General features: G+C 39.1%; 1 protein-coding gene across 5 annotated transcripts in view; it reads right to left on the reverse strand.

Annotated features, from left to right (window-relative positions):
* Nucleotides 1-25,328, reverse strand: part of ROBO1 (roundabout guidance receptor 1) — a 577,709-nt gene that overhangs the window by 47,565 nt on the left and 504,816 nt on the right. For all 5 annotated transcript variants that reach the window (XM_088667991.1, XM_088667990.1, XM_088667989.1 and 2 more), the window contains 9 exons: nt 16,375-16,499; nt 14,235-14,406; nt 12,431-12,636; nt 6,362-6,443; nt 6,053-6,221; nt 5,783-5,949; nt 3,844-3,965; nt 2,714-2,945; nt 884-1,005 (listed from right to left, as the gene is read on the reverse strand). In XM_088667991.1, the coding sequence (XP_088524117.1) occupies nt 884-1,005; nt 2,714-2,945; nt 3,844-3,965; nt 5,783-5,949; nt 6,053-6,221; nt 6,362-6,443; nt 12,431-12,636; nt 14,235-14,406; nt 16,375-16,499 (1,397 nt within the window). The remainder of the gene's footprint in view (nt 1-883; nt 1,006-2,713; nt 2,946-3,843; nt 3,966-5,782; nt 5,950-6,052; nt 6,222-6,361; nt 6,444-12,430; nt 12,637-14,234; nt 14,407-16,374; nt 16,500-25,328) is intronic.

Genomic DNA, 25,328 nt, shown 5'->3' on the forward strand with positions numbered 1-25,328 from the left:
TAATGTTTTAAATTATATATATAGAGAGAGAGAGTGTGTGTGTGTCCTTATGTGTATGTGGTACAGCACTGTCAACTGCTCCCTGCTCCGGAAGGGCAGGATATAAATATGAGGAGAGAATACCTGACCTGGAAAAAGGAAGTTGACTAGAAGGGATGGGGGGCAGCAGTGGAAATAAATTGAAAACATTGTAAGATAAAATCAAATTAGAAATATGAAAGAATGTAACGTGATTTCCTAACAGTGCTCCCAAATACAGGTAGGTAGCCATGTTGGTTTGCCGTATTCGAAACAAACAAACAAAAAAAATCCTTCCAGTAGCACCTTAGGTATCATGCACACAAAAGTTCATACCAATGACAAACTTAGTTGGTCTCTAAGGTGCTACTAGAAGGATTTTTTAAAATTTTGTTATGTTAGTGCTTCCAAAAATCTTCACATCAGCCATGTTCTTATCAATAAAAAATTTTTAAAACTGGAAGTAAAATTAGTAAATTTCCCATATTCCTAAAATGACAAAATCTTACACTTGGCTTACTCTTATGTATGTCCATTTCTTATGATAACCTACTGCTGTCATAATATGCTGTATACAGACACTATTCTCTTTTAATTTACGCCTGCAGTTTTCTTATAAAGTAAAAGGTGAGCAGTTTGAGAGTGAATTAACATACTTTATAGGTTTCTGATTGCACATCAATATGTTTATTTACTTGTACAATACAAATGCATATATGAAAATTTTAAACAAACAGACTTAAAAGATACGGGCATATCCTTTTATTATGGTCTGCTTTTTACCACCAGATGGAGCCAAGAAACCACAAACAAGTTCTCTGTCAATAGCTTGCCAATAATATGCCAGGTTAGAACTAGATATTACCTTGTATTCCTGAACCATCCCATTCTGCGTCTCCTCTGGGGGAGGTTGCCATGTTATTACAATCGCAGTGCCATTTCCATCATTCTTAGTTACTGAAACACTTTGTGGAGGAGCACTTGGAGCTGTTTGTGGGGAGAAAGGATGGTTCTGATTAAAGCTGTTTTTTCAGTTTCATTGTCACTGAGCAGTGCTTTTAACGAAGATGTATTTTTCTGTGTATAAGATGCCCCCTACTTTTGGGGACCCCAAATTTAGAAAATGGGCATATGCACTATTCGTATTTAATACGCCCCCAGATTTTTAACCTTATTTTAAAGTAAAAAAAACCTAGTTTTATACACGGGAAAAGTACGGTAATTTCAATAAGTGATTGAAGAAGATTCATGAAGAATATTTGTACCGTGGTATCATCTGGTCAAATGGGCTTTGAAAGCCAAGATGTAATATTGGCTTTGAAAAGTTTCTTCAACAAGATGCTTTGACAATCTTTTTTGGGGGGAGGGGGTTAAACAAACTATTTCCCAAAGGCTGATGTGATAAAGTGAACACATGATGATCCAAATACCTCAAATATTAACTGAGTTTTTGTAAATCTACTACAATAAAAGTAATAAAACAACTCCGGACAACATCTGAGACCTATTTAAAACCCCTATAGCTTTGTTGAGTTTGTATAAGAAAAGAAAACAAACTAAGTGCACAAACAGTGGTTACAGAAGTTTAACATGATGATCCAGCTTCTAATGATCACAAATTGCCAGTGTGCACATGATGAGCTGTACAAGAAAATCCACACTGTTCATCCTTCATATGTTGGTTTGTATTTGGATACAAAATAAGCTCTCCAATTAAACATTTGAACTGACCCCAAAGCAAAACAAAACAGGCAGGCAATTTAGCTATGGGTGCCCATTCTTATTCTTGGTCTAAAAGACAGACCTACAAAAGGAAAGAACAGAAGAACCACAAAATGCTTTTGGGTTCGTATAGAATGATTATTCCATGATCAACAAAGGAAATTGTTCTATTGGCCCCTGGAATTACTAGGAAAAAGTTCAAGTGCAGAAGAATGTACCTTGCAGAGAAAGACTACATCAGAAACTGGAGGGGCAGAAAGGTACTGTGTCTTACACTGACCTATTCCACACATCAAAAGTTTTGTTTCCAGATCCATGGGCTCAGAAGACCCATCACAATCAACCACTTCCCACTCAGCACTTAGAATTCCACATACTCTAGCTCTGCCTATATCAGGCATTATGTTTGGCATTGCACAGAGCTGAAATCACATTTGGTGGGGTGGGGAGAGGGGGTTTGTTGAGCATATTTATCTATAACACATACCAATAGGAATGAGGCCTGTTGCTAATTTAACTCATGCTTATTGTCTTCATTCATCATTTCAAATCTCTTATTGTAACTAGTGAAGATAGGAAGTCCCCTAATATGTAAACCGCACCTCTTTCATGGTTACAGTGGTGTCTGCCATCTACTTTAGACAGTGATTTTCAAGTGTCTGAATTTGAAACAAAGTCATTTGTGACCAGACTATGAACTTAACAGAAAGAGACGGAGGGGGACATCACAGTTCCTATTATGTCTTTGAGGGGATTTCCCATTCACATGCTTTTGAATATTTACTTCTGTGTCAACAAACAAATCACATAATGATCAGCCCTTTGCATTGACAGTTCTCTTTCGTGGCAGAGGGCTGAGTTCCAATAAAAAAAATACACTTCAAAGAAAATCAAGCCATAAATACATCAGGGGGAAAATAGGCAAAAAAGTAATTCAAAAAGATAATATGAAGACAGCCATGCTGCTACTTGCCTTCTTCCAGAGTTTTGGCAAATTTCACTTCACTATCAGCTCCTTGAAACTCGTTAAAAAAAGGTCGAGCTTTGATTTCATAGTTCACTCCTTTTTTGAGCTCAGGAATCACAACACTGTTTTTTGTTGGTGTCCTTACTTCAAAAATCAACCACTCAGATTCTCCTTGAGAACTAGCTGTTGGCCTGTACAAAATTTTATATCCCTGAATATATTGGGATTGTTGGTCAACCTTAAACGTGGAGATAGAACAGCCATATTAATACATTAGTAAGCATCAAGTGTAAACAGTTTTAGGTGCTAATACATGTTATCAGTCTCAGAAAACTATGGAGCTTGCTCATTTCCCCCTATTTCTTGGTAGTTTAATACTACTAACATCAAATGGCAGCACAGCTCTGTTTGACTGTGGTCTAATAGGCTACTTTAAAAACACTGAAGTGATAGCACTTGCCCAGTGGGATTTTATTTATTTTTCTCTGAACAGTAAGCCTTTGTGACATATTGCAAACCGTTGCTGAAAGTCCCTTTCATTTCAAAAACTGTTGTTGTTGTTGCACATTGGACAATAGAAATTCAAAGCTCCCTGAGACACGGGCAGAGAGTTTGGATTAAACATAAGAGATCCAAGTTAAACAAACATGCATTGTATAGTTTTTAAATTCCCAAAGCTTTTATTTTCAATCTTATTGTATCCCCCCCTCACCACACACTTATTCCTGGTTGTTGTTGTTTTTTGTTTAAGGCTGCCTTGTTCTGGTCCACTTACAAATTCTAAGAAGAAGAATTCTGCATTCCTGCATTGCAGGGAGTTGGACTAGATGACCCCTGGTACATTCCAACTCTACGATTCTATTATTATAAGAATCACTAAAGTATCTTTAAGAAGAAGAAAATATGTGAACTGAAAAATGTAGCAAACTGCAAATGATGCTTCTTTGAACACGACATCAGAATGCAACCCAACCAGTGTATGTATGCACATGTGTATAGCCAGCTTATTAATGAATAGCAATTAATGCTCCTAATGCCTCCAAGGCAGCTTATCAACATCTGTTCAGAGTTGTTGTATTTTGTATGCTGTTGGGAAAATTCTTTTTACAGGCTACTAGCACTTTTGCTTTACTTACTGTCCAATGAACTTCAATTGAGGAAGAAGAAAGGATTGTGGGATTATGGAGATGTAGAACAACATCACCCAGCTCCCGCTGTACTTGTTTGTGATCCACACCCTGACTTGTAGGTGGAACATCTGTAACAATTTCAACAAACTATTGTTAACCTCAAAAGATATATGACAGAGACTTGAAAAACAGGTTTGATTGTACCACTGAGTGTATATTTTGCATTGCATCCAAGATAGAATGGGGACACAATCAAGAAATAAATCAAGGGTCAATAAAGGCCTGGAAACAATGCCTTATGAGGAACGGCTTAGGGAACTGGGTATGTTTAGCCTGGAGAAGTGAAGGTTAAGGGGTGATATGATAGCCATGTTCAAATGTATAAAAGGATGTCATATAGAGGAGGGAGAAAGGTTGTTTTCTGCTGTTCCAGAGAAGCGGACACGGAGCAATGGATTCAAACTACAAGAAAGAAGATTCCACCTAAACCTTAGGAGGAACTTCCTGACAGTAAGAGCTGTTCGACAGTGGAATTTGCTGCCAAGAAGTGTGGTGGAGTCTCCTTCTTTGGAGGTCTTTAAGCAGAGGCTTGACAGACATATGTCAAGAATGCTTTGATGGTGTTTCCTGCTTGGCAGGGGGTTGGACTGGATGGCCCTTGTGGTCTCTTCCAACTCTATGATTCTATGAAATTGGGTTGGGAAATATTTTGGATGGCTTTGGTGGCCAATCAACTTTGTGATTGCCAAGATACTCCCATCTCCCAAGGGTTGGGGTCTTGCACCTGATCTTCCGCTGCAGCTTTGAAATAAACACAGAGCCTAGGAGGAACTGAAGTGCCTCTATCTATCATCTTCCTCCAGCTCAGGGCATGCTGTCTTTTTTTTTTTTTTTTTTTTTGCCTCTGAACCTGCTGGGCAGTTGGAGCTCCAACTACCTGGCAGGCAAAGAGACAAGCTTCTGTGCCTGCAACTCTCCAGTACTCTCCAGTAATGTTCAGTACTCCTACATTTTCCATATTTTCAAGCTATTATAATTGGCGCAGCAATTGATGTGGTTTGAGTGTCTACAGTGGAAAGGGGAATTCATGAAAATGGGGGGTGCAACTTGCATGTGTGGAAGTTCTGTTGGATCCAAGTGGATAAAAATGTTGTTATATACAAAGAGAAACATTTCAAGTGGGTCAAATATAGTTCAATTAGTGGAACACAAAGTTTGGAATAATCTTCTGAATTAAAAGTAGTATTGATTTTTCTTGGTACACCCCCAAAAACAACTTTGGCAGACAAAAATCTACTTAATACTGTGTCTGTTCTGAAATAATCCATGACTTCTGCCCTTAGTCCTTGGATAGCCAGTGATAAAAATAAAGAATTCTAGGGTAGATGAATTAATGTTCTCACTCAGCCTTAAAAGCATCTGCTTATATTTTATATCTCATAAAATGGTACTGAATGCCATTGTATTTTGTATTTTGGCATTGGGGCTTGTTTTCCCCACCCCATTATGCTGGAAGGCAAGTGAATGACTTGATTTCACGACAACTCATGTTTAGCTAGCAAAGCACCTAACTTTTAATTGTAAGAAACAGATGATTTTTGAAAACTAGTAACTGCTGGCACATTTTCTCAGAGAGAACCGTGTACTTATTCAGATTTTGATTTGATGTGAATCTACAGAGACTACTGCCCAGAAATAAACTGTTTAGATTAAAAAGTGGTTTGTTTCTCAGTAGGATCTGCTATAGTGAATATACAGTAGTTGTTTCCTCAGCTTTAAGCCCCTTTTTGATTGACAGCCTTGTTATCTATTGTTGCATACAGAACAAGAGCAGATACTGTATTGACATTATTTCCTAAAATGGGTGTTTCTTTTCTGTTTCCTTTCAGTGAAGCATATCTAAACAAATGATTGTCTTTAGTTCAGTCTTAAATACATGTTTTACCTTGTGTTTTCACTGGGTCAGATATTTGGCTGGGATCACTAATTCCATATGCATTGGCTGCTCGCACAAGGAAGAGATAAATTGCATTTGGTTTCAGACCTTTAACAGCAAATGTTTCTGTTTTCACATTTTCTGCTACGGTTTGCCAGCTGCTGCCAGCTGCATGGCTAGGGATAAAGCACACACACACACACAGAAACAGGTTAGTACATGCCTATGATATAAGAACCTAAAACATAAGCACAACCAGATCACATAAAGACATAATACCTGAACGCCTCTATTATATAAGAGGTTGGAGTTGCACCTGAATTCAAATTAGGCTTCCATGATAGTGTTACTGTATTTTTGCTGACGTCGGTAACTTCAGGTTTTGATGGTGCACTGGGAATCAAGTTAGGGTCAGTGGGTCTTGGTGGCTGCACTGGAACTCCAAATTCTAGTGAAGAGTGATAAAAGTTCAAAGCTGACATATGCTCATCAGTGTGCTCACATTAGTGTATATCATTTCTTACATAATCAGAGAGCCATTAGACTGTAATTACTTATTTTTATGGTTTCTCCTCTATCCAGATTTACCTTGGACTTCAATGTAAGCACTCCATGATGCTTCACCACTTGGGGTGGAGGCAATGCACGTGTACCGACCAGTGTCACCCAGCTGAAGGGAAGGGGGGGGGAGAGAGAAAAATATTTGAAATAGTCTGAGACACAGAAGATTTGATGTCCCAAATGAATATGCATTAACTCACCCAAAGTCCCCCCAAATGAAAATTTGTTAGAAGAAAGTGATATTCAATTACAGTAAATTAAAATGCAATGGTTGAGCTTAAATTTTATTTTTATTTATATATATATAATTTTTATTGGTTTTATATAACAACACAAAAAAGACAAAACATAAAAGACATATTCATCCACCTTCCCTCCCTCCCCCCACAAGTCCCCTTCTGCCACAAGAGGAACCTATGAGGTGCGACCATCCAAAGGAGGTCCATTTTTGTAGTTGGGTTTCCTTCCGCCCCTCCCCCCCACCAGAGCCCCCTCCTGCCACCAGAGGCTTCAGGACGACAGGGAGGAAGACAGGCAGACATCCCCCCAACTACCTAGGTTGAGCTTAAATTTTAATTGGGCTTCTGTACTCACCATAGAATACAGGATTAAAATATTTTATTTTCATTACATTATTTGTTGTGGTCCCTGAAGACCTCATTGATTGGGCGGGGATATATGGGATAAGGTGGTCTATAGTCCAACTATTCAGTGCGCATTTGTAGTCCTTTTGGATACACCAGAATTTGCTAGGGGGAATACCTCTCCACCATCAGTCAATGTGACATGGTGTGTTAGCACACTTTTTCTGTTGATGGGGACAATAACATGTATGCGGCTTTTCTGGAGTCATGTTGTGGCATCTGCCTAGATCAGGCATGTCAAACCTGCGGCCCTCCAGATGTTTTGGCCTACAACTCTCATGATCCTCAGCTAGCAGGACCAGTGGTTGGGGAAGATGGGAATGGTAGTCCAAAACATCTGGAGGGCCGCAGGTTTGACATGCCTGGCCTAGATAGCTTAATGTCCTCAAGGTGTGGACTGATTCCCAGCCATTCTGTCTAATGATTCGACCCTCCTGGACACGAAAAGTTATAAGAGGACTTCCTGTTCCAGCTCAAGTAACAAGGTCCTCTTGAATTCTCACATGCTTCTGCTTTATTCTTTGGTCCTTATTTTTAGCTCGCTCGTTAATTCTTTCACTTGGTTTGGTCCTAACTACTTGCTTTGTCACACAGCTACTGGTTCCAGGCTCCCTGCTCACATCAGGCGTCTGCCCACAGGTGCACTCTTGACAGTAGTCTCAGTTCCTCTCAATGGCTCCTTTCACAAAGACATCAGGGAGATCTCTCGAATTTTCAAAGCTCATACAAGGGCAAGGTTTTTAAGCAGGCTTATTTTATCATCCCTTTTATCTATAACCTATTTCTGGTCTCCTGGAGGATGATATGCCTTCTTTAGATACAGAGATTGAAATGAACTTTTATGTTTTTCTAAACCAGCTTGGCCAACAGCCAGAGATTATGGCAACTGTGGTACAGCAGGAGGGCCACAGTTTTCCCACCATTGCTCTAAATATGATCTTTAGAAGTGGGTTAGGAAAAGACCCTACAGATCTAGAAAGTTACCCAGAATCATGTATAGCTATATAGCTTCTGACATATCCATCTTCATTTCCATTTCACATGTCCGTTCCAATCACTAGGGACAGGGATGGGAAATTTCTCTCAGGGAATTTCATCACACTATATTGACACTTCTGTGTATGTGTCCATGTATGGAAATGTGAGCTGCTCAGTGGGTATGTATTATCTGGTAGGGATATGTGGGACATGTGACTATATATATGAATGGGTCTCTAGCAATGTGTGGATGAGAGGAACAACATTTTGATGGTGTGTTTGGTGGGGGATGTATGAATGGGATAAAATGATTTATTTCATATAAAATTTATATAGAGCTTGATTGCAAAAAGGTATATATGTGTGACTATCTGTTTAGTAGAAGAGAGCAGTGCAGGATGGGGGTTTAAAGTAACATAAGAGAATGTCCTCCATAGTTTCCTATTAACAGCAGAACCAAGAGATTGGTACAGCTGTGCCAGGAGGGGTGCAATACTGAGAAGCTGCCTGTCTCCGGTGCCCAGGCCTCAGCAGCTGGCCATGACTAGGCAGAGCTATCTTCAACTTAGCTGCCCCTAGTGCAGGCTGCCTGGTCTCAGTGACACAAAATTGGCTCTCAGCTGTGCTAGATGTGGACATATGATGATTTAAAAGAAAGCTGTTTTGCAGTTCTCCAGCTTTTGGAAAGGAGCTGGAATGATGAAGCAGTAAGGAGTCAGACATCCACCGGTCGGGGATGTTGAAGGAGTGAGGAAGAAAATGGTGCATAGCAAATACATGAAGCTCACAGGTGCCTGATCTGTGGCTGCAGGCACCTGCTTGGGTTATTGTGTGTGTGCGTAAAAAGTTGCTTACTGCAGCCTCCGGAAGAGGGGATGGAAGCACCAGCAACCACCACTGACTCATACTCAGGGTAACTATAGAGTTGAGACCCAGTAGTTCTGAAGACAGAAGTGGGGGAACTTCAAAATAGTTCCCTCATATGATTCCTTTGCTGCTTTGTTGATTTTAGGAACTACATGTGCTCTGAGTAATTCTGATTGTTTATCAAGGTTGTCAAACTTGGAGGGGTTGCTATAAAATATCAGAACTGTACAATTTTGCCGTTAAAGCATGGGATATGCTTTCCTGGTTCTGTGCATGTTTATTTCTCTCTCCATAGTCAGTGAGTTCTGGATTTTAGCTTCACAGCAACCCTGTGAGGTAGGTTAGGGTGAGAGGTGGTTCCGTAACCAACACTGCAAAATTGCACATGCACAGAAAACCTTTGTTTTTGTTGTTTTCAAGGTTGGAAAACTTTGCTGATCAGCAATGTGAAATGTTAATTAAGTGGGGAGAGCTGCTTTTACTGTCTTTGTGCCTCTTTATTTTGCGTTACATGGTCTGTGAATGCTGCATTGTAAGTATTTGTATGTTACTTTCTCTCCTAAGAGCTCAAAGCTGTGTACAGAGCTGTCCTTCACAACAACACTGTGAGGTAGATTAGGCTGAGTTCTTGCCAATAAATTGCCAGTGAAGAATTGAGGAGGGCCAATCCATGCACAGCTTACCAATCTCAGAAAATCATTTTGGTGTACCTAATTATGTATGTCTCTGAAAACTACATGCTTCATAATAATAATAATAATAATAATAATAATAATAATAATAATAATAATAATAATATATTATTTATACCCCGCCCATCTGGCTGGGTTTCCCCAGCCACTCTGGGCGGCTTCCAACCGAATATTAAAACAGTACAGCATTAAACATCAAAAACTTCCCTAAACAGCCTTCAGTTGTCCTCTAAAAGTAAAATAGTTACTTATTGCCTTGACATCTGCTGGGAGGGCGTTCCACAGGACTGTTTTGGTGTATTTCCAAGCACTACGGTAAATTTCACAATGCTTACTGGATGTTTACTTAGGAAACCTTAAAGTCTTCACTGTGCATGTAGCTTCTCTCTAACATGTGGCCTTTTAACACACAGGTCAGATCCTAAATTGCCTGTAGACAGAAGCTATATCAGATCTTTAAGAAAAATTAATTTGAAAAATTACTTCTCTGGTAAAGAGAGGCAAAATTGCATAGCCTTGTGACATTCCCGTCCCCCTCTACATCCCATGAGATAGCTTCTGTTTCTATGAGCTTCATTATTATCATTAGTAAACAGGCAGCAGTTCCCAGAAGAGGGTGTGCACGTGCTATGTTTGCTAGAGGAAACGATAGAGGATTATAATTTCCTAGAGGTTAGGTTCCATTTATAAAACAATGGTATAAGTAAATCTTGCCAAGTTTTAAAATGCTGAGTTGTGAAATTTTTTAGGTAAACCCTGCAGAAAAAATCCTACAGGAATATTAACTATTGCTAAGGAAAGTGTGATGTGACTCTACTACAAGAACAATGCAACAGTGCATTTGCATATCACGTTAAAGGACAAATTATTTGAATGTCATTTTTACTCCTGTGAATAAATAAAAGAATTGCAGTTTCTGGGCATGGAGTGGGCTGGGAGATGACCTCAAGACCCAGAGGTGGAGCATGTGCAGGGCGAGAGGGCCTATTGCCCCGGGTGCAGGTTTTTCCCAGCTTTGTGAGTCCGATCCCACATCCCAGCCTTGCAAAGCAGTGCGGGGCTAGCCGGGCATCAGAATGAAACAGGCATGCGGCCTTCTAATCAGACCAATTGGGCTGATTGGAGGGGCATGAGCCTGCTCTGCTGCATCCCCATGTCACCCTTCCAGCCCATGCTAAGCAGACTAATTGGAAGTTTGTGTGCTTGCCCTCTTGCTGCGTCATGTCACCCTCTATGCCCATGGCACACCCAGGGAAGTCTAGTTCCACTGCTGCTCAGGACTGATATTTTAAATTCCATATGATATCACATCCTTTATTAAAAGGTAAGAAAGATGCTTAATCAATTAAACTGCTTGCAGGAGAATTAGGGGCTTCTCTTTGCCCCCAAAATTGCTTATATCACAGGTTTCTTCAGAGAGGAAAAACACCATTGAGTCACTATGCTAGAAAAGAAACTGAGTGAGGGCTTCATCACAGTTCCACCATAAAATAATAAAAATGTTGATGATGATAACAACAGAAATAATAATCTGATGTTAGTTTTTGCTCCATTTGCTTGTTCATATGAATTATTGCAAGATTTTAACATCCACAGTTGAAGCTGAAAATGTTTTTGGAACTGATTTGGATAACACAGACAGCATACAGTATAATCACCTGACGTCAAACGCTAGACAAAGCCCACCTGAAACTGCCTCTAAATACACACAACTAAAGATTAAACCACTCTAAAAAGGTCAATCTAAAAGTTAAAAAAACACCACCACCAAATGGAAGATTTCAGTAATTCTGTGCTGGCATGAAGAGTTGCATGGGCAGGTAACTACATGGTTTCAGGTAATGTATTGTATGAAAAGATGTCTTTACATTTGGCCTAACTACATGAACCAAGTTATCCTAAGGCAAAACACCTAGCAAGTAAAAACAGGTGTTCGTATTCCTTGGAAAAACGCAAACCATTCTGCTACAACTTGTCTCAAAGGAGTAACACATTGACCAAGCATGCTTCCATAAACCTTCCGGAAGCCAGCTCTGTATTCAGTTATTTTAATTTATTAATCTTTCCTGCATATGTATAGGTAGTAAAAAAATGGAGCAGGAAGCATGAGGACAATAGGGATAACTGCTAGTAGAGAAATTATAGTAAATGAACTGTAGAGAATATTTTGAAACAATACAATCGTACAGCTTTCATGTTATGTGAAAACACTGGAGCTTGTTTACTGTTCACATGCCTGCTAGCCTAGCAAGTGAAACAGGGATTCAAAACATTTATGGTTACAACCAGGACCAGGCATCCCCAAACTGCGGCCCTCCAGATGTTTTGGCCTACAACTCCCATGATCCCTAGCTAACAGGACCAGTGGTCAGGGATGATGGGAATTGTAGTCCAAAACATCGTGAGGGCCGAAGTTTGGGGATGCCTGACTAGGACTAAAGGGAGAAACGTAAGAGGAAGGCACGTACGGCAAACCCTCACCATGATCAACTCCCACCTGGAAACCTATGTCCCCACTGTTGAAGGATGTGCGGATCTAGAATTGGCCTCTACAGTCACTTATGGACTCACTGTTAAGACCGTGTTCATGGAGATCACAAAAGAAGATTCCTAAGCATTGTTGCACCACCATCCCACCTTCTATGTTTAAACAGTTTTCTAAATTAATTCTTCTTAGAAGAATCGTAGTTATGAAAACTGAAATAACTTGCCAGCGGCTCTGTTATAATGTAAGGTACTCTGGGAATGCAGAATAAGCTATCTCAAGACACGAAGAATCAAATAAAGATGATACTAATACAGTTATTTAACATTTCATTAATTCTAAAATTAGAGGCTGCAATGTTCAGGGCCTCAAGGCAAGCACCAAAGAGAAGCAAAGTAAAAAGAATTGTGTGGTTTCAGTTTCAAACTACCTTGGCATATCGAATCTGTAATGCACCAGTTTCCAGCTGCTTGATGCGGGAATCCTGTGTGGAGATGAGGGTACCATCCTTTCTCCAGAGAATTGTTGGCATTAGAGTGCCTGCAGCCACACAGCTGAGTACTAAAGTACCATCCACAGCGACAGTCTGATTCACAGGGCCTTGTCGAATGACAGGGGGAGGCCGGTCTGCAATAACTGGCATAAGAAACAACAGGGAAGGGGGAGGGAAGGAGAAAAGTTTTCTGCAACTGGAAGTGATTTTCTAATCATCTAAGCAACAGTGGTTGCTTCAGGCTTTACAAGAATCTAAAGATAATTAAATAAGTAATTAAAATAAAGCACATGCAATATTCAGGGGACAATAATATGGTGTTCAACTACAGAATATGTGTTAATATCCAGCAATATTTTTTTAAGGAGAAAAGGCAGTTTCCTGCATTTGACTCTTCCTGACAAATGCTTGTCTCCATCAACCTTAGAAAAGAAAAAAAACACTGACAAAATTTCCCACCTTCTTTGAAAGATGCCCCTTTCTCCAATCCAGCCTCCTTCATCTAGATTATTCTAATGCCATTAATGAGTTAACTTTTTCAATGATTAGCCAGTTGATTTGTTTCTTGATATGTATGCAAACTAATAACAGATTTCATTAAAATTATTATACAACATTATCAGTTGGTGGAATCTAGGTAAAGGTAAAGGGACCCCTGACCATTAGGTCCAGTCGTGACCGACTGTGGGGTTGCGCGCTCATCTCGCATTATTGGCCGAGGGAGCCGGCGTATAGCTTCCACGTCATGTGGCCAGCATGAGAAAGCCGCTTCTGGCAAACCAGAGCAGCACATGGAAATGCCGTTTACCTTCCCGCTGTAGCGGTTCCTATTTATCTACTTGCATTTTGACGTGCTTTCGAACTGCTAGGTTGGCAGGAGCTGGGACCAAGCAACGAGAGCTCACCCCATCATAGGGATTCGAACCGCCGACCTTCTGATCAGCAAGCCCTAGGCTCAGTGGTTTAACCACAGCGCCACCTGGGTCCCTGGTGGAATCTACCTCCACTTAAAAAGTGCTATATTTTCTGACTGCAGCATTCTTATTGTTTTGGAGGAACACCTTTGAACTGAAATAATTGTCACAATAAAACCTAACAGGTGCAGTTCAGAGGTCACAAACTCAGCCCAATAAACCTTTTTTTTTTTGACCAGGAAAAGCCACATTTCCCATATAGTGAAGATATTCTATTTTTCAATGCCACAGTTTCCTGTTATGTCTAATTAACCAGGATCTGATCCTAGTTTTATATCCAGGTTTTCTGGGGCTCTTCTGCTACATCTTACCACTTCAGATATCATGAGAAATTGTGGTTTAAGAAACCAGATTATCTTCACCAGAAGATATGTAAGGCACATGAGGGGAGACTGAGCTGTGAGAAGAGGAACACAATTTGTTCCTAATCTGATAAGTCATGGTTTATCAGAAGAAGATTGACATCTGAACCACACTTCAGTTTTGTTACAGTATAGCTCATTTCAAGACATCAAGATTCAACACACTATGAGTGTTTGATAGTTTGAAAGGTAAATTTAAGTTACAATTGCCTAAGCAAAAACACAATCTTATCAAGTAATGTCTCTCCCACATTAAATCATATTTATGTGTAGTGCAATCAAATGAATTTTCACCTTACATAACACCTTATATAGTAGAAAGCATATAAACTTAAAATCATGTTGTTACCACACTAGAATTACCATGCTGCTACATTATAAGCAATATTAAAATAAACACCTTACCATCAGTAACCTCTAAGTATGCTTTTGTCGTGATGCTTCCGGCAACATTTAAAGTCTGGCAAATATAATAGCCAACATCAGATCGTTGGACATTTGTAATGGTGAGGTCACCCGTTTGAGAGACAGAAAACCGGCTGGAAGACTGAGGAGGTTGGTATGAAAAAAGCAAGTTCTGGAATATAAGGAGAAAAAGTGGGAAATCAGCAAGTTAGATTGATTAGCTTTCATATTCAGAATACCCTATATTACGAAGGTTATAGGACCATTTTTCAGATACAAAAGTGATGCTGCACATCACAGTCCACCACTCAAGATAGATATGACTAAACACTGAAACTTGGATTCCCATGGGCCACAACAACATATCTAAGACTGCAATGCTTACCACACTTATTTGGGAATACCCCATTGAACTTCTTTTTGATTCACTACTCAAGGATATATGCAGACCCAGTGCTAATTACCAGATGCTTGTAACGTACAACTGTGAACATAAACTAAAAGTGCCAATATATTTAAGGGAAGGATGGTATTAGGTAGAACCAGTAAAGATAGACCATAGCAAGTGCTTTGTTGCTGCAGTTTGGAAGAGTTTTGATCTAAAGCCATATAGTAGCTCTCTTCATGAGCTGGGGGAGACTGCTATTTTTATACATGAGAGTGTATCTTATTTTCCTTTTAGACAATTTTTGTGGAGTATATGTCTAGCTTATTATTCATAATTGTTAGTGCTTTTTTCTCCTTTAAAAATGTTTAGGGGTGCTCTCATTTTCATTTGTTGTTGTTTAGTCGTGTCCGACTCTTCGTGACCCCATGGACCAGAGCACGCCAGGCCCCCCTGTCTTCCACTGACCCTGCAGTTTGGTCAGACTCGTGTTGGTGGCTTCAAGAACACTGTCCAAATATGTCGTCCTCTGTCGTCCCCTTCTCCTTGTGCCTTTAATCTTTCCCAACATCAGGCTCTTTTCCAGGGAGTCTTCTCATGAGGTGGCCAAAGTATTGGAGCCTCAGCTTCACGATCTGTCCTTCCAGTGAGCACTCAAGGATGATTTCCTTCAGAATGGATAGGTTTGATCTTCTTGCAGTCCATGGGACTCTCAAGAGTCTACTCCAGCACCATAACTCAAACACATCAATTCTTCGGCAATCAGCCTTCTTTATGGTCCAGCTCTCACTTCCATACATCACTACTGGGAAAACCATAGCTTTAACTATACGGACCTTTGTTGGCAAAGTGTTGTCTCTGCTTTTTAAGATGCTGTCTAAGTTTGTCATTGCTTTTCTTCTCTTTGCCTTGACATGCATCTAGTTCATGATATACGATGGGGTTTTGGACATTCTTGTAGGACAGTAACCTCCCTCCCTGTATCCATGACATACACTGTATGACAAACCACAGTTGAAACAAAAAAGCTTAACATAAAGAAATTGTGCTACCATAATTGATCTGAACAGAATTTCACATACACTTGGAATCAAATGCCAGATTCACTTTTCCGTGTCTAACTAAATATATTTAAATGCTTCATTTCATAGAGGAGGGCTTTTAGTATTTTTCTCTTCCAATTAAACTTTATATTCCAAACAAATAGGATACACTGTCTTTCATTTCACGCTAAGCACTAACAGATCCTTATCATGGTTCTTTTCCTTCTCATTTTCTTGCTACCCATTGGCACCAGTTCAACAAAGTTCATTTAAAATCCCCCTTCAGCTTGATTGAAAATTCTGTCTCAGGCCACATGCTATATTTTTTAAAAAATTAACTAGAATATCTTGAACTGTACACAGTCCTGAAGCATGTACTACGGCCTACAAAATTCTTAAGAAGCTTCCTAGTTTTTCATCCTGCATGAGACAATATGTGGTTGACAGGGAACAGAGGGGTCTGTGTAAAGCCAGGATGTATGTTGAGTTTGCCAAGGAATTAAACACTTTTTACTAGTCCCGAGTTTTTACAACAACCAGGTAACATAGGCAGAGCCTACACCCTTATTTTGAAAAGAATCAAATGAGCATAGCTAGTCATCCAACAGGCATTTGGATAATGTGTGTGCAGGAGATCACGGGGCACTAGCAGCAAAAATGGGCCTTGTGTTAACTGAGATGCTTTGGCAAAGCTTCGGAAAGTTCGTTTTACCTGACTTCCTTCTCTTCGCCAAAATATTGCTGGTTGAGGATTTCCAGTCGCTTCACACTGGAAAGTCACAGTTCTGCCCAGTGCAGCCACCTGGTCACGAGGTTTCACAACAAAATGTGGTGGTTCTGAAAAAAAAAGAAGTACAACACAATTACACTGATTAATTCATAGCTGAGGTGAATGGTTTTCTGGTAAGAGGCTTGTGCATCACATCTAACTCACACAGAAAGGTCCTTTTTAAAATAAAGACTATAGTGCTTAGGTTCAACACTGTTTTAACTAGGGCTGATGTTTATAGACACACCTATTTGTTAAATCTGTGTGTGTGTGTGTGTGTGTGTGTGTGTGTGTGTGTGTGTGTACACACACACACACTTTATCTGAAGCATCACACAGCCCAATTGCCTTCAGTAACTCTTCTTGGGTGTGTAGTTTGGTGGTAAAGTGCTGGTAGGACAAAAAGCTGAAGGCATTTTTATCAGTCACAGCATAAGAAAAGAAAAATTCCCTCACATCACTGTACTATGTACTCTTAAAGTAAAAACCACAAAATGATAGCAAATTCAGGGGTTAGATACACAAAAGTCATCATCTTTGATTTACTGTAGTTCAGAAGTCAATTAACAGCTTCCATAAGAGGCTTGATTTCTGATATAGGATGAAATGCTCAGGAAAAAAATTCAATTTAACTCAAAAGCCTTAGGATTGCCACTGAGTAAATTATAACCATTTAAAAATCTTCAATGCAGTTACTGAAGAGGAATGAATTTAAAGCAACGGTGAAGCAGAATGCCTCCTTCATTTACATAGGCAAGGACATGTTCAAACAAAATATATATGTAAATGAAGGCAAATTTGAAACATCTGCTCATCGTGACATTATAAATACTGCCAGCATTGTCCAAACTGTTTGATTTATACAGACTTAAATGGCCACTTCATCTAGCAGTAAATAGAACGTCAAAAATTATGTCAGTTGCATTAAGCTATGGCAGTTAAGTATATTAGGCACAGTGACTGAACTAGAATAGAAAATATTCTTTTTAAAACCCTGTTTCGGCTTGCCCTCTTACACTGCAGAAACAATGGCTTAAATGAGATCTTGCTGATTTATATTTTTCAGATCTTTCACTCCTTTACTATTTGAAAGAAGAATTTTTCTCAACCCTTACTGATTGTGATAAGGCATCTCACAATCAAATGTAGGCTGGGCGTTTAAGATCCCCCCCCCAAACACGCTGATCATTATTTATCCCAAAAATTCTTTTAGGGTAGATATGGGCAGGGTGTTGTTGTTGTTCTAAGTGTATAAATATCTTATACTATGACGGGATTCACAGAAAATCTGATTGTCTAAAGTTCAGCATTAGGTAAATGGGTTCTAAACTATCTGGTTTATGTTAACTATTAAAAGTCTGACTTCTGAAGAACAAAATTCCCTTATGAAGTATTTTGGTTATTGCAAGCAAATTATTTTTCTGTGGATGCCTGAGGAAATAGTGTTGTGGAAAAATATATGATTTTATATTTATAAACTCTTACAGAAGATTATAGAAAGTGTACTAACAAGGCAAACAAGGATTAGTAATCTTGAGGTTTATTGTTTGTGGAGGGTTTTGGGTGTTAGGAATAGTGATGAAAAGTGATGCTAGCCAGTGGAATTTTTGGCCAGCTAAGATAGGAACGATCTACAATCAATAGTGTTAAATGCTTTTCTGTTCACAAAGTTGTACCAGCTTCTCACTAAGAGACTATACACTTTAATGTAAACTACTTTCAAGGCTAAATTGCTGCAATAGTGTCAGTGTAGCAATCCCTCTCTTGATAAATATTTTCGCATTTGTGTTACGGAACCATAAGAATGAAAGAGGGGGGAACCAACAAGATATACAGAGCTTTAACTGTCCAAAACCTTTTGAACTAACATCAGGAATTTCTCCTCATAGAGTGAATCATGTTAGCCTGTAACATCAAAAGGAACAAAGAGGCTTGTGATACCTTAAAGATTAAAAATCTTCTGACAATATAGATTCTAAAATGGGGGTCAACAACACAGTGACTGCGGGCACCATGGTGCCTGGAACAGGGGCCATTGGCACTCCCAAGTAGGAGAGCAGACCCTGAGTTTTCATTTTTTGAAAGAATTATGTCTCAAGATCTAGAAAGAAAGAAAGAAACTAGGCAGGTACCCATTTAAGTGATTTCTGTGAAATGAGCCGGCTTGGCTGCTCCCACCTGAGGTTTTATAGCCAATGAAGTCAGAGAATTGATTGATAAGTGATTTGTTTGGACACCAGAAAATATTGTTTTCCCTTCCTTTGTTTTTGTCTTACATTCTAGTCTTTGGTATCTCCATAGTTTTCCCTTTCTTTATCACTCACTAGCAACCAGGATGCATCTTTCCTGTGGTGGGTTCATCTGAGATCAGGTGCTCCCTTTAAGTTACTTTATGCAAATATTACAGCAAAATAAATGTGGGTAAATGTTATAAAGAATTCACTCTCCCCCTCCCACAAAAGGCAAATGTGAAATCTTTGCAAATAGGTTTAAGCATGCCTGCTGCTGTGCGGGAGCTGACGCCCTGGCACTCATTAAAAATTCACAGTATTGTTAACAATACAATTGTATGCATGTCTACTCAGAGATAAGTCACTTTGAAAGTGGATGGATAGAAGTTTTCCTCCCTCTCTCATAAGCAGAACTCATGAACATGATTTGCTGGATGAAATAAATTGCTTCTTCACACAGCACATAGTTACACCACAGAAGGCAGCAATGGCCACTAACTTGGATGACTTTAAAAAAGAATTTGCCTTTCCATGCACAATTTTATACACTTATCTTCTGTCTTGATGGTACTTTTACTTAGCTTCTTTCATTAAACCTTTATGTTTAAGTAGTAGTCTGACAAGCATGCAGATGATCACCAGCTAAACACAAAGGAGCACATTACCGTACTAGTTCTCCAAAGCCTGCACTGAATGTAATTTAAACAACGTGAATCCAGCATACCTCAAAAGAGAGGTGTGTGTGTGTGTGTGTTTTCCTCTGTTCATTTTTAGAATGTGGTGGTACAGTAAAGAATAAGGTAGAATTGCAATTTGGATGCACAGTGATGAAACCATACGACCACTTTCATTCATGTCTGGAAGTATGGATTAATATCCACATTCTCAATTCATTAACTTGGCTGCCTTTTCTGTTGATGCAATTGCCAACAAATCCATTTAGCAACTATTTATACTACCGCCAAAGCTCCATTAACATTATCCAACAAGTAATTATATCATAATTCAAAATGCTTTAGCATTTACTGCACAGCAATGTATGCTGCAGCTATTTCCTTAACTCTCACTTTTGCTATACTTAATGCTGCAGGCACCGTAAAGTGGTGCCTATAACTGTTGGAATGGGCCCAGATACACTCTGCTTTTATTGTAAGAGCTGCAAAATAATGAAAAATATTTTACTTCATTAGGCTTTAAATTGATCAATTCATTACATTACATCAACATAACCAAAACCTTAAAAGATGTACAGATATGTTTCAGGCATTACCCTCAGTTAATAGTGACATCACAGTGATGTCACTATTAAAAATACAAATTCTTTATTTCTGCTAGATTTCAAGGCAGCTAGAAGATTAGGCAGTTTTCTCCCAGGGATGGTGCAGGGACGATGAATATGGTTTGCCTCTGCAGTCTGCCTTCAAGCTCATGGAACATCTTAAATTGTGATTCAAACTTTAGTCAGCTAAACTACATTTTTAAAGTTAATAACCCGAACTGTTGTTGTCAATATTAGCACTAAAAAGAAAGGAATGCAAAGTATTTATTTTTAAAATATCTCTTGAACAGCAGATATGAAAAAATGAAGTGTAAGATTCAAACACAAAATTTTACTCCTTTGATACATGTGCAACTTTTTTTATATACACTATAAAGGACTTGCAGACCTTAGAGCACTTGGAGTGTCTCAAGGTGAGAATGGATCAGACACACAACTTAGAAATAAGAAATAAACATAATTAAAACAGATAAAAATAAGCAAGCCATTACCTTTGATGCTTGCCACAAAAATTACCCATACTTCATGCAGAATCTGCTCTTTGCAGTCTGTCCAATCAATTATAAGTGAAAGATGGAAGCTGATTTGTTGACGAATATGGAGGGGTATGGATGGAAAGAGGGAGTGATGTTCCATTCACAGGGATAACGGTGATTAGAAGATGGCCAATAAAATTTCAACTTACCAGATACAACTATAAACAAAAGAAAAAGAAAAGAAAACATGGAATAAATAAATTGGAACATAAAATGGAAAAAAGTAAAATGAATATGCTTTTAATTCTATACACTGGTTTCTTTCCGGAAAGTGGTATAAAAATAATAAAAAATTAAACGTACAGCGATCTTATTGAAATGTAGCTATCTGGAAACAAAAAACATGTTCAGGATATACAAGAAAAAACAGCATGAAACAGATGGTCTATTGCATATATTGTTCTTTTTAGCAGTAGAAAAAGCTCAATTCCAAACCTGGAGATGTGAAGTGTAAAGAATGAAGGAGATACAAGAGATGTGCTACAGTGTGAAAAGGATCTATCTGCCTGCTGAGCAGAGTGATGGGATCATATTCAGAGAACCGCCACCCCCAACCTACTATAACATGTGAGGGGATTGTCCACCACCTACTTCACGCTGAGAAGCAGAATAAAAAGTGTATTATGATGTTCCATTTGCAATGTAATCTAGGAGTAATTTTCATAATCAGCTTCAGAATTCAAGGCCATTATACTCCCTGCAAGCAAAAAGGGATGAACAGCTACTCAATATACCTAGACAGGATTGGTAGCGTAAAAATTACTTAGTTTGCTGGGCAGAGCAAGCCCTTTCCCCTTTTCTCCCTGTAGCCAAGATAATTCCTTGTCACATATGCATTTTCTATCCAACTATACATTATTTTTTATTAACAAAGAGCACTTCTGTAAGCATACTAATGTGGAAAGCTAGAAATGATAAAAATCCAGAGACCAGTAAAAAATAGTGGTTTTTTAAATTTGTTTATAAAAGTGTATACTACCCTCTCATAAAATATCAAGGAATATAACATAAAAAACACCATTCGGTATTGAGTGGCTTCTCCTAAATCAAAACGTAAGTTGCTGCATGCTCACTAATTTATCAGAACCACAATGGGACCTAGATGCCCCACTGACCCTAATCCAAGCCACAAATTGCTCTTGCCATATTCATAAGGAAATTGATCCAACAGACATTGTTACTTATGCTGCTAAGAAAATACTGTCTACCTTGTAATATGAATACAAGACTGTAATATGAATACAAACTGCAGACTGTGTTTCATTTATTGACAAGGAGAACAGAGATCTTCCTTAATTTAATAGCAGAAAATTCTAAATAAGTATGTCCACAATCCATGAGGAAGAGAAGAGAGCTGTCTTGCCTGTCATAAATTTCAATTGTGGGGTAGCAGTGTACAAAAGAAGCTAGCCAATGTATGTGGGCACTCAAACCTTTTTAGTAGGATAGGAAGGAGTGTGGTCTTCCTTAATTTGGTGACATAAATTTCTAAATATGTATGCCCTTGTTAATCAAAGGGGGGAGTGTGGTCACTGACAGCATAGTTCACATGTGGCCTCTGCACCAGGTCTACGTGACTTGGGGCCCTTGCAACTGAAGGAACATCTGCTCCCACATTTAGCTGCCAGTGTACAGTATTCATCTGCTAACGGCCTCCTCCAATTGCCCCCACCCTCTGAAACCAGGCAGGTGGAGACAAGGGTGATGGCATTTTCAAATGTGGTACCCCAAGGAGATTCACCTAGTGCCTAAGGATACCAGGCAAAGCTGCTTTTATTCCACCATACTTTTTGAAGAACCTTCTGAACTATTTTTCATTTACCTTTTAGTTGTTGTTTTGGTTGTATTTAATGTTTTATTACTTTATATGAATACTGCCCTGTCTGCCTTATGTATGGGTGAGGCCTTCGTGTTTATTGATTATATTTCATGCAATATGCTTTCCATGTCATGTTGGGGCAGAGGGGAACTTGTGGCTTGCTACCATGCTCACCACACAAAAAGGTCAGGGTTCCATGAGCTCCCAGGGAAACAAATCATATTTAAATATCTTATGTATGTTTTTGGACAGCTACTGCTTAATTCAGTTATGTGTATGCACACAAATTGTATAAAGCTAAACCCTTGGAATCACTTCACTCATCATCTGTAAGGCAGCTGGCGGAGGAGACAGACAGAGCACTCTCAGAGTTGGTGTTTCTGAGTGGGCCTTGCCCAGTAAGCAAGGCTGAGCTTAAAATCTCTTTTCGCACCAGGTAATCCCAAACAAAACTGCTTCAAAATCCTACTGCAAACCTATAAGCAAGTTTACAAAGAATGCTAATGTCACTACAGAAACTGTGTGCGTGTACACACACACACACATGCATTATATAAACATAAAAAACTAATGGCATACATTTTTGCATCTATTATTTCAGTGACTAATTCGAGTGCAGAATAATTAATGTAACATTTGAGTCCCAAGTAGTAAATGTCAAGCATTAAGGTTTTTAAGAGATGTTTTGCATATCTCAAGTCCTACGGTGCTCTCATGTTTGTTTTAGCCTTTTAAATAGAGTAAAATTAACTACTGTTAAGCATGAGTACACTTCCATAATTAGCTGGTAAACACCTGCAGTATGCTAGTCTCCAATAAAATGCACTAAGAAGAGTAATAATATTCCGTCTGCCAACATTCATTAGTCCAGGGGGGGAAGGATTTGTGCTCAAGTAAACAGTAGACAGTACAAGCAGCATAAGAACACGAGAAGAGCTTGCTGGACACGCCAGTGGCCCATTGAGTCCAGCATCCTGTTCTCACAGTAGCCAACTATATTCTTGTGGGAAAACTAGGAGCAGAGCATGAGCACAGAAGCGCTGTTTCCCTTCCTGCAGTTTCCATCAACTGGTATTCAGAAGCACTGTCACCACCATCATGGCTAGTAGACATTAATAGCCCTCTCCTCTATGAATTTGTCTAATGCTCTTTTAAAGATTCCTGCATTGCAGGGGATTGGACTAGATGACTACATTTCTATGATTCCTAGGCAGTAGTTTTCAATAGCATATTAATTTAGTTTTTGTGGTTTGGGTTTGAGAGCACTGCTTTGAGCTTCTGGAAACACAATATTTAAATAATATAAAAGTCTGGTTATTGATATCATTATCATGTATATGGATATTGTGTTGTCTTATGTTTCTATGTACACAAATTTCCTCCTTAAAATTTTTGAGATTGTGTTCAATGTACATTATATACTTGGGCTTTTAAAAAATATAAAGCACTTCAAGTTCTACTGTTAGTAAGAGGTCTATTAATGACTTAAATAATTAAATAAATAAATGGGGGTTTTGTGGGGGGGAGGCAACCATCACTACCCCAAAATCTGCTTTAGCTTTGCTACAACTGAAGGAAGATTTGTATACTCATGATTTAATGATTTTAGTATTTACTGCAATGTGAAATTTCCCCTCAGTTCATATGTAAGGAATTTGTGAAAGTGCCTGAATGTGGAAAAAACAATTCCACCATGCCAAAATTACCCACAAGAATTAGGCAGGGTTACAGGAAGCAATTATCTGGCCTTCCCCCTCTGAAGGAAGCAGTTGACAATAAAACTAAATAAAATCCTGCCCTCGTTTGCCGAGCTTGACAATGTTTTCTTTGTGCAGCAGCTTGTGAAGTGGGGCTGGGTAGAAGCATGACTCTTCATGTGCACTAATTTCAACACCAAGGTGCCAGCAGGACAATGGTGAGGTGGATGAGACAAGAAGAGTGAATTTCTGGCACTATTGATATTTTGTTGACTAACAACCAAAATACAGTGGTACCTCAGGTTACAGACGCTTCAGGTTACAGACTCCGCTAACCCAGAAATAGTACCTCGGGTTAAGAACTTTGCTTCAGGATGGGAACAGAAATTGTGCGGCAGCAGCGTGGTGGCAGCAGGAGGCCCCATTAGCTAAAGTGTTACCTCAGGTTAAGAACAGTTTCAGGTTAAGAACGGACCTCCAGAACAAATCAAGTTCTTAACCCGAGGTACCACTGTATTTTTGGTTGCTTATTTAATAAATTTATATCCCATCAAATGTTCTTGCTAGGATTCTTATCCCCTCCATTCTCCTTCTCCCTTACTTAAACAAAATAAAAAAATTCCTTCCAGCAGCACATTAGAGAGCAACTAAGTTTGTCATTGGTATGAGCTTTCGTGTGCATGCACACTTCTTCAGATACACTGTGTATAGTGAGAGAGTGGTGGGAGTGGGTGATTGACTGACTGATAGCTGTTGACGACTGCAATTGGTCTTACAGGAAAAAGCAAGGGGTGAGATGGCTATAGATAGCTTTATCATGTATAATGAGATAAGAATCCAATGTCTTTATTCAGACCTGGTCTCTCCATGGTTTGCTTATTTATACAGTCTTACTTAAAGACTGTAATCCTGCGCACATTTATGTGGAAGTAATCCAGGATCTAAAAATGCCAGGTTGATACTGGTCAGCCCTTTGTATTTAGTTTTGCTGATGCTCCCTGGAACACATCATGACAAGAGACATTGAGAAAGGAATACTTTTTGTCACCACTTTAATGGACCGTTTGGATTTTTTCATTTTCTCACCCATACTCCCTTCAGACTCTAGATAAGGGTGTGGAGAATCTCTCCAATTCATACTGAGCCACAGAGAGGCTGAAAATTAGAAATATGTTTAACTGCATTCCAAGGGTATCCACAGCTCAGAATGAGTCAACAGAAATTCCCACCATCCTTACACAGTTTGTGGAGAAGTTCGAGGGAAATATGACTCATGTTGAGCCGTAAAAGGGATTGCAAAGTTTTTAATGTATTTTAATCTTTGTTGGAAGCCGC

This window comes from Zootoca vivipara, chromosome 4, assembly GCF_965207765.1.
Source record: "Zootoca vivipara chromosome 4, rZooViv2.hap1.1, whole genome shotgun sequence".
Lineage (NCBI taxonomy): Eukaryota > Metazoa > Chordata > Lepidosauria > Squamata > Lacertidae > Zootoca > Zootoca vivipara.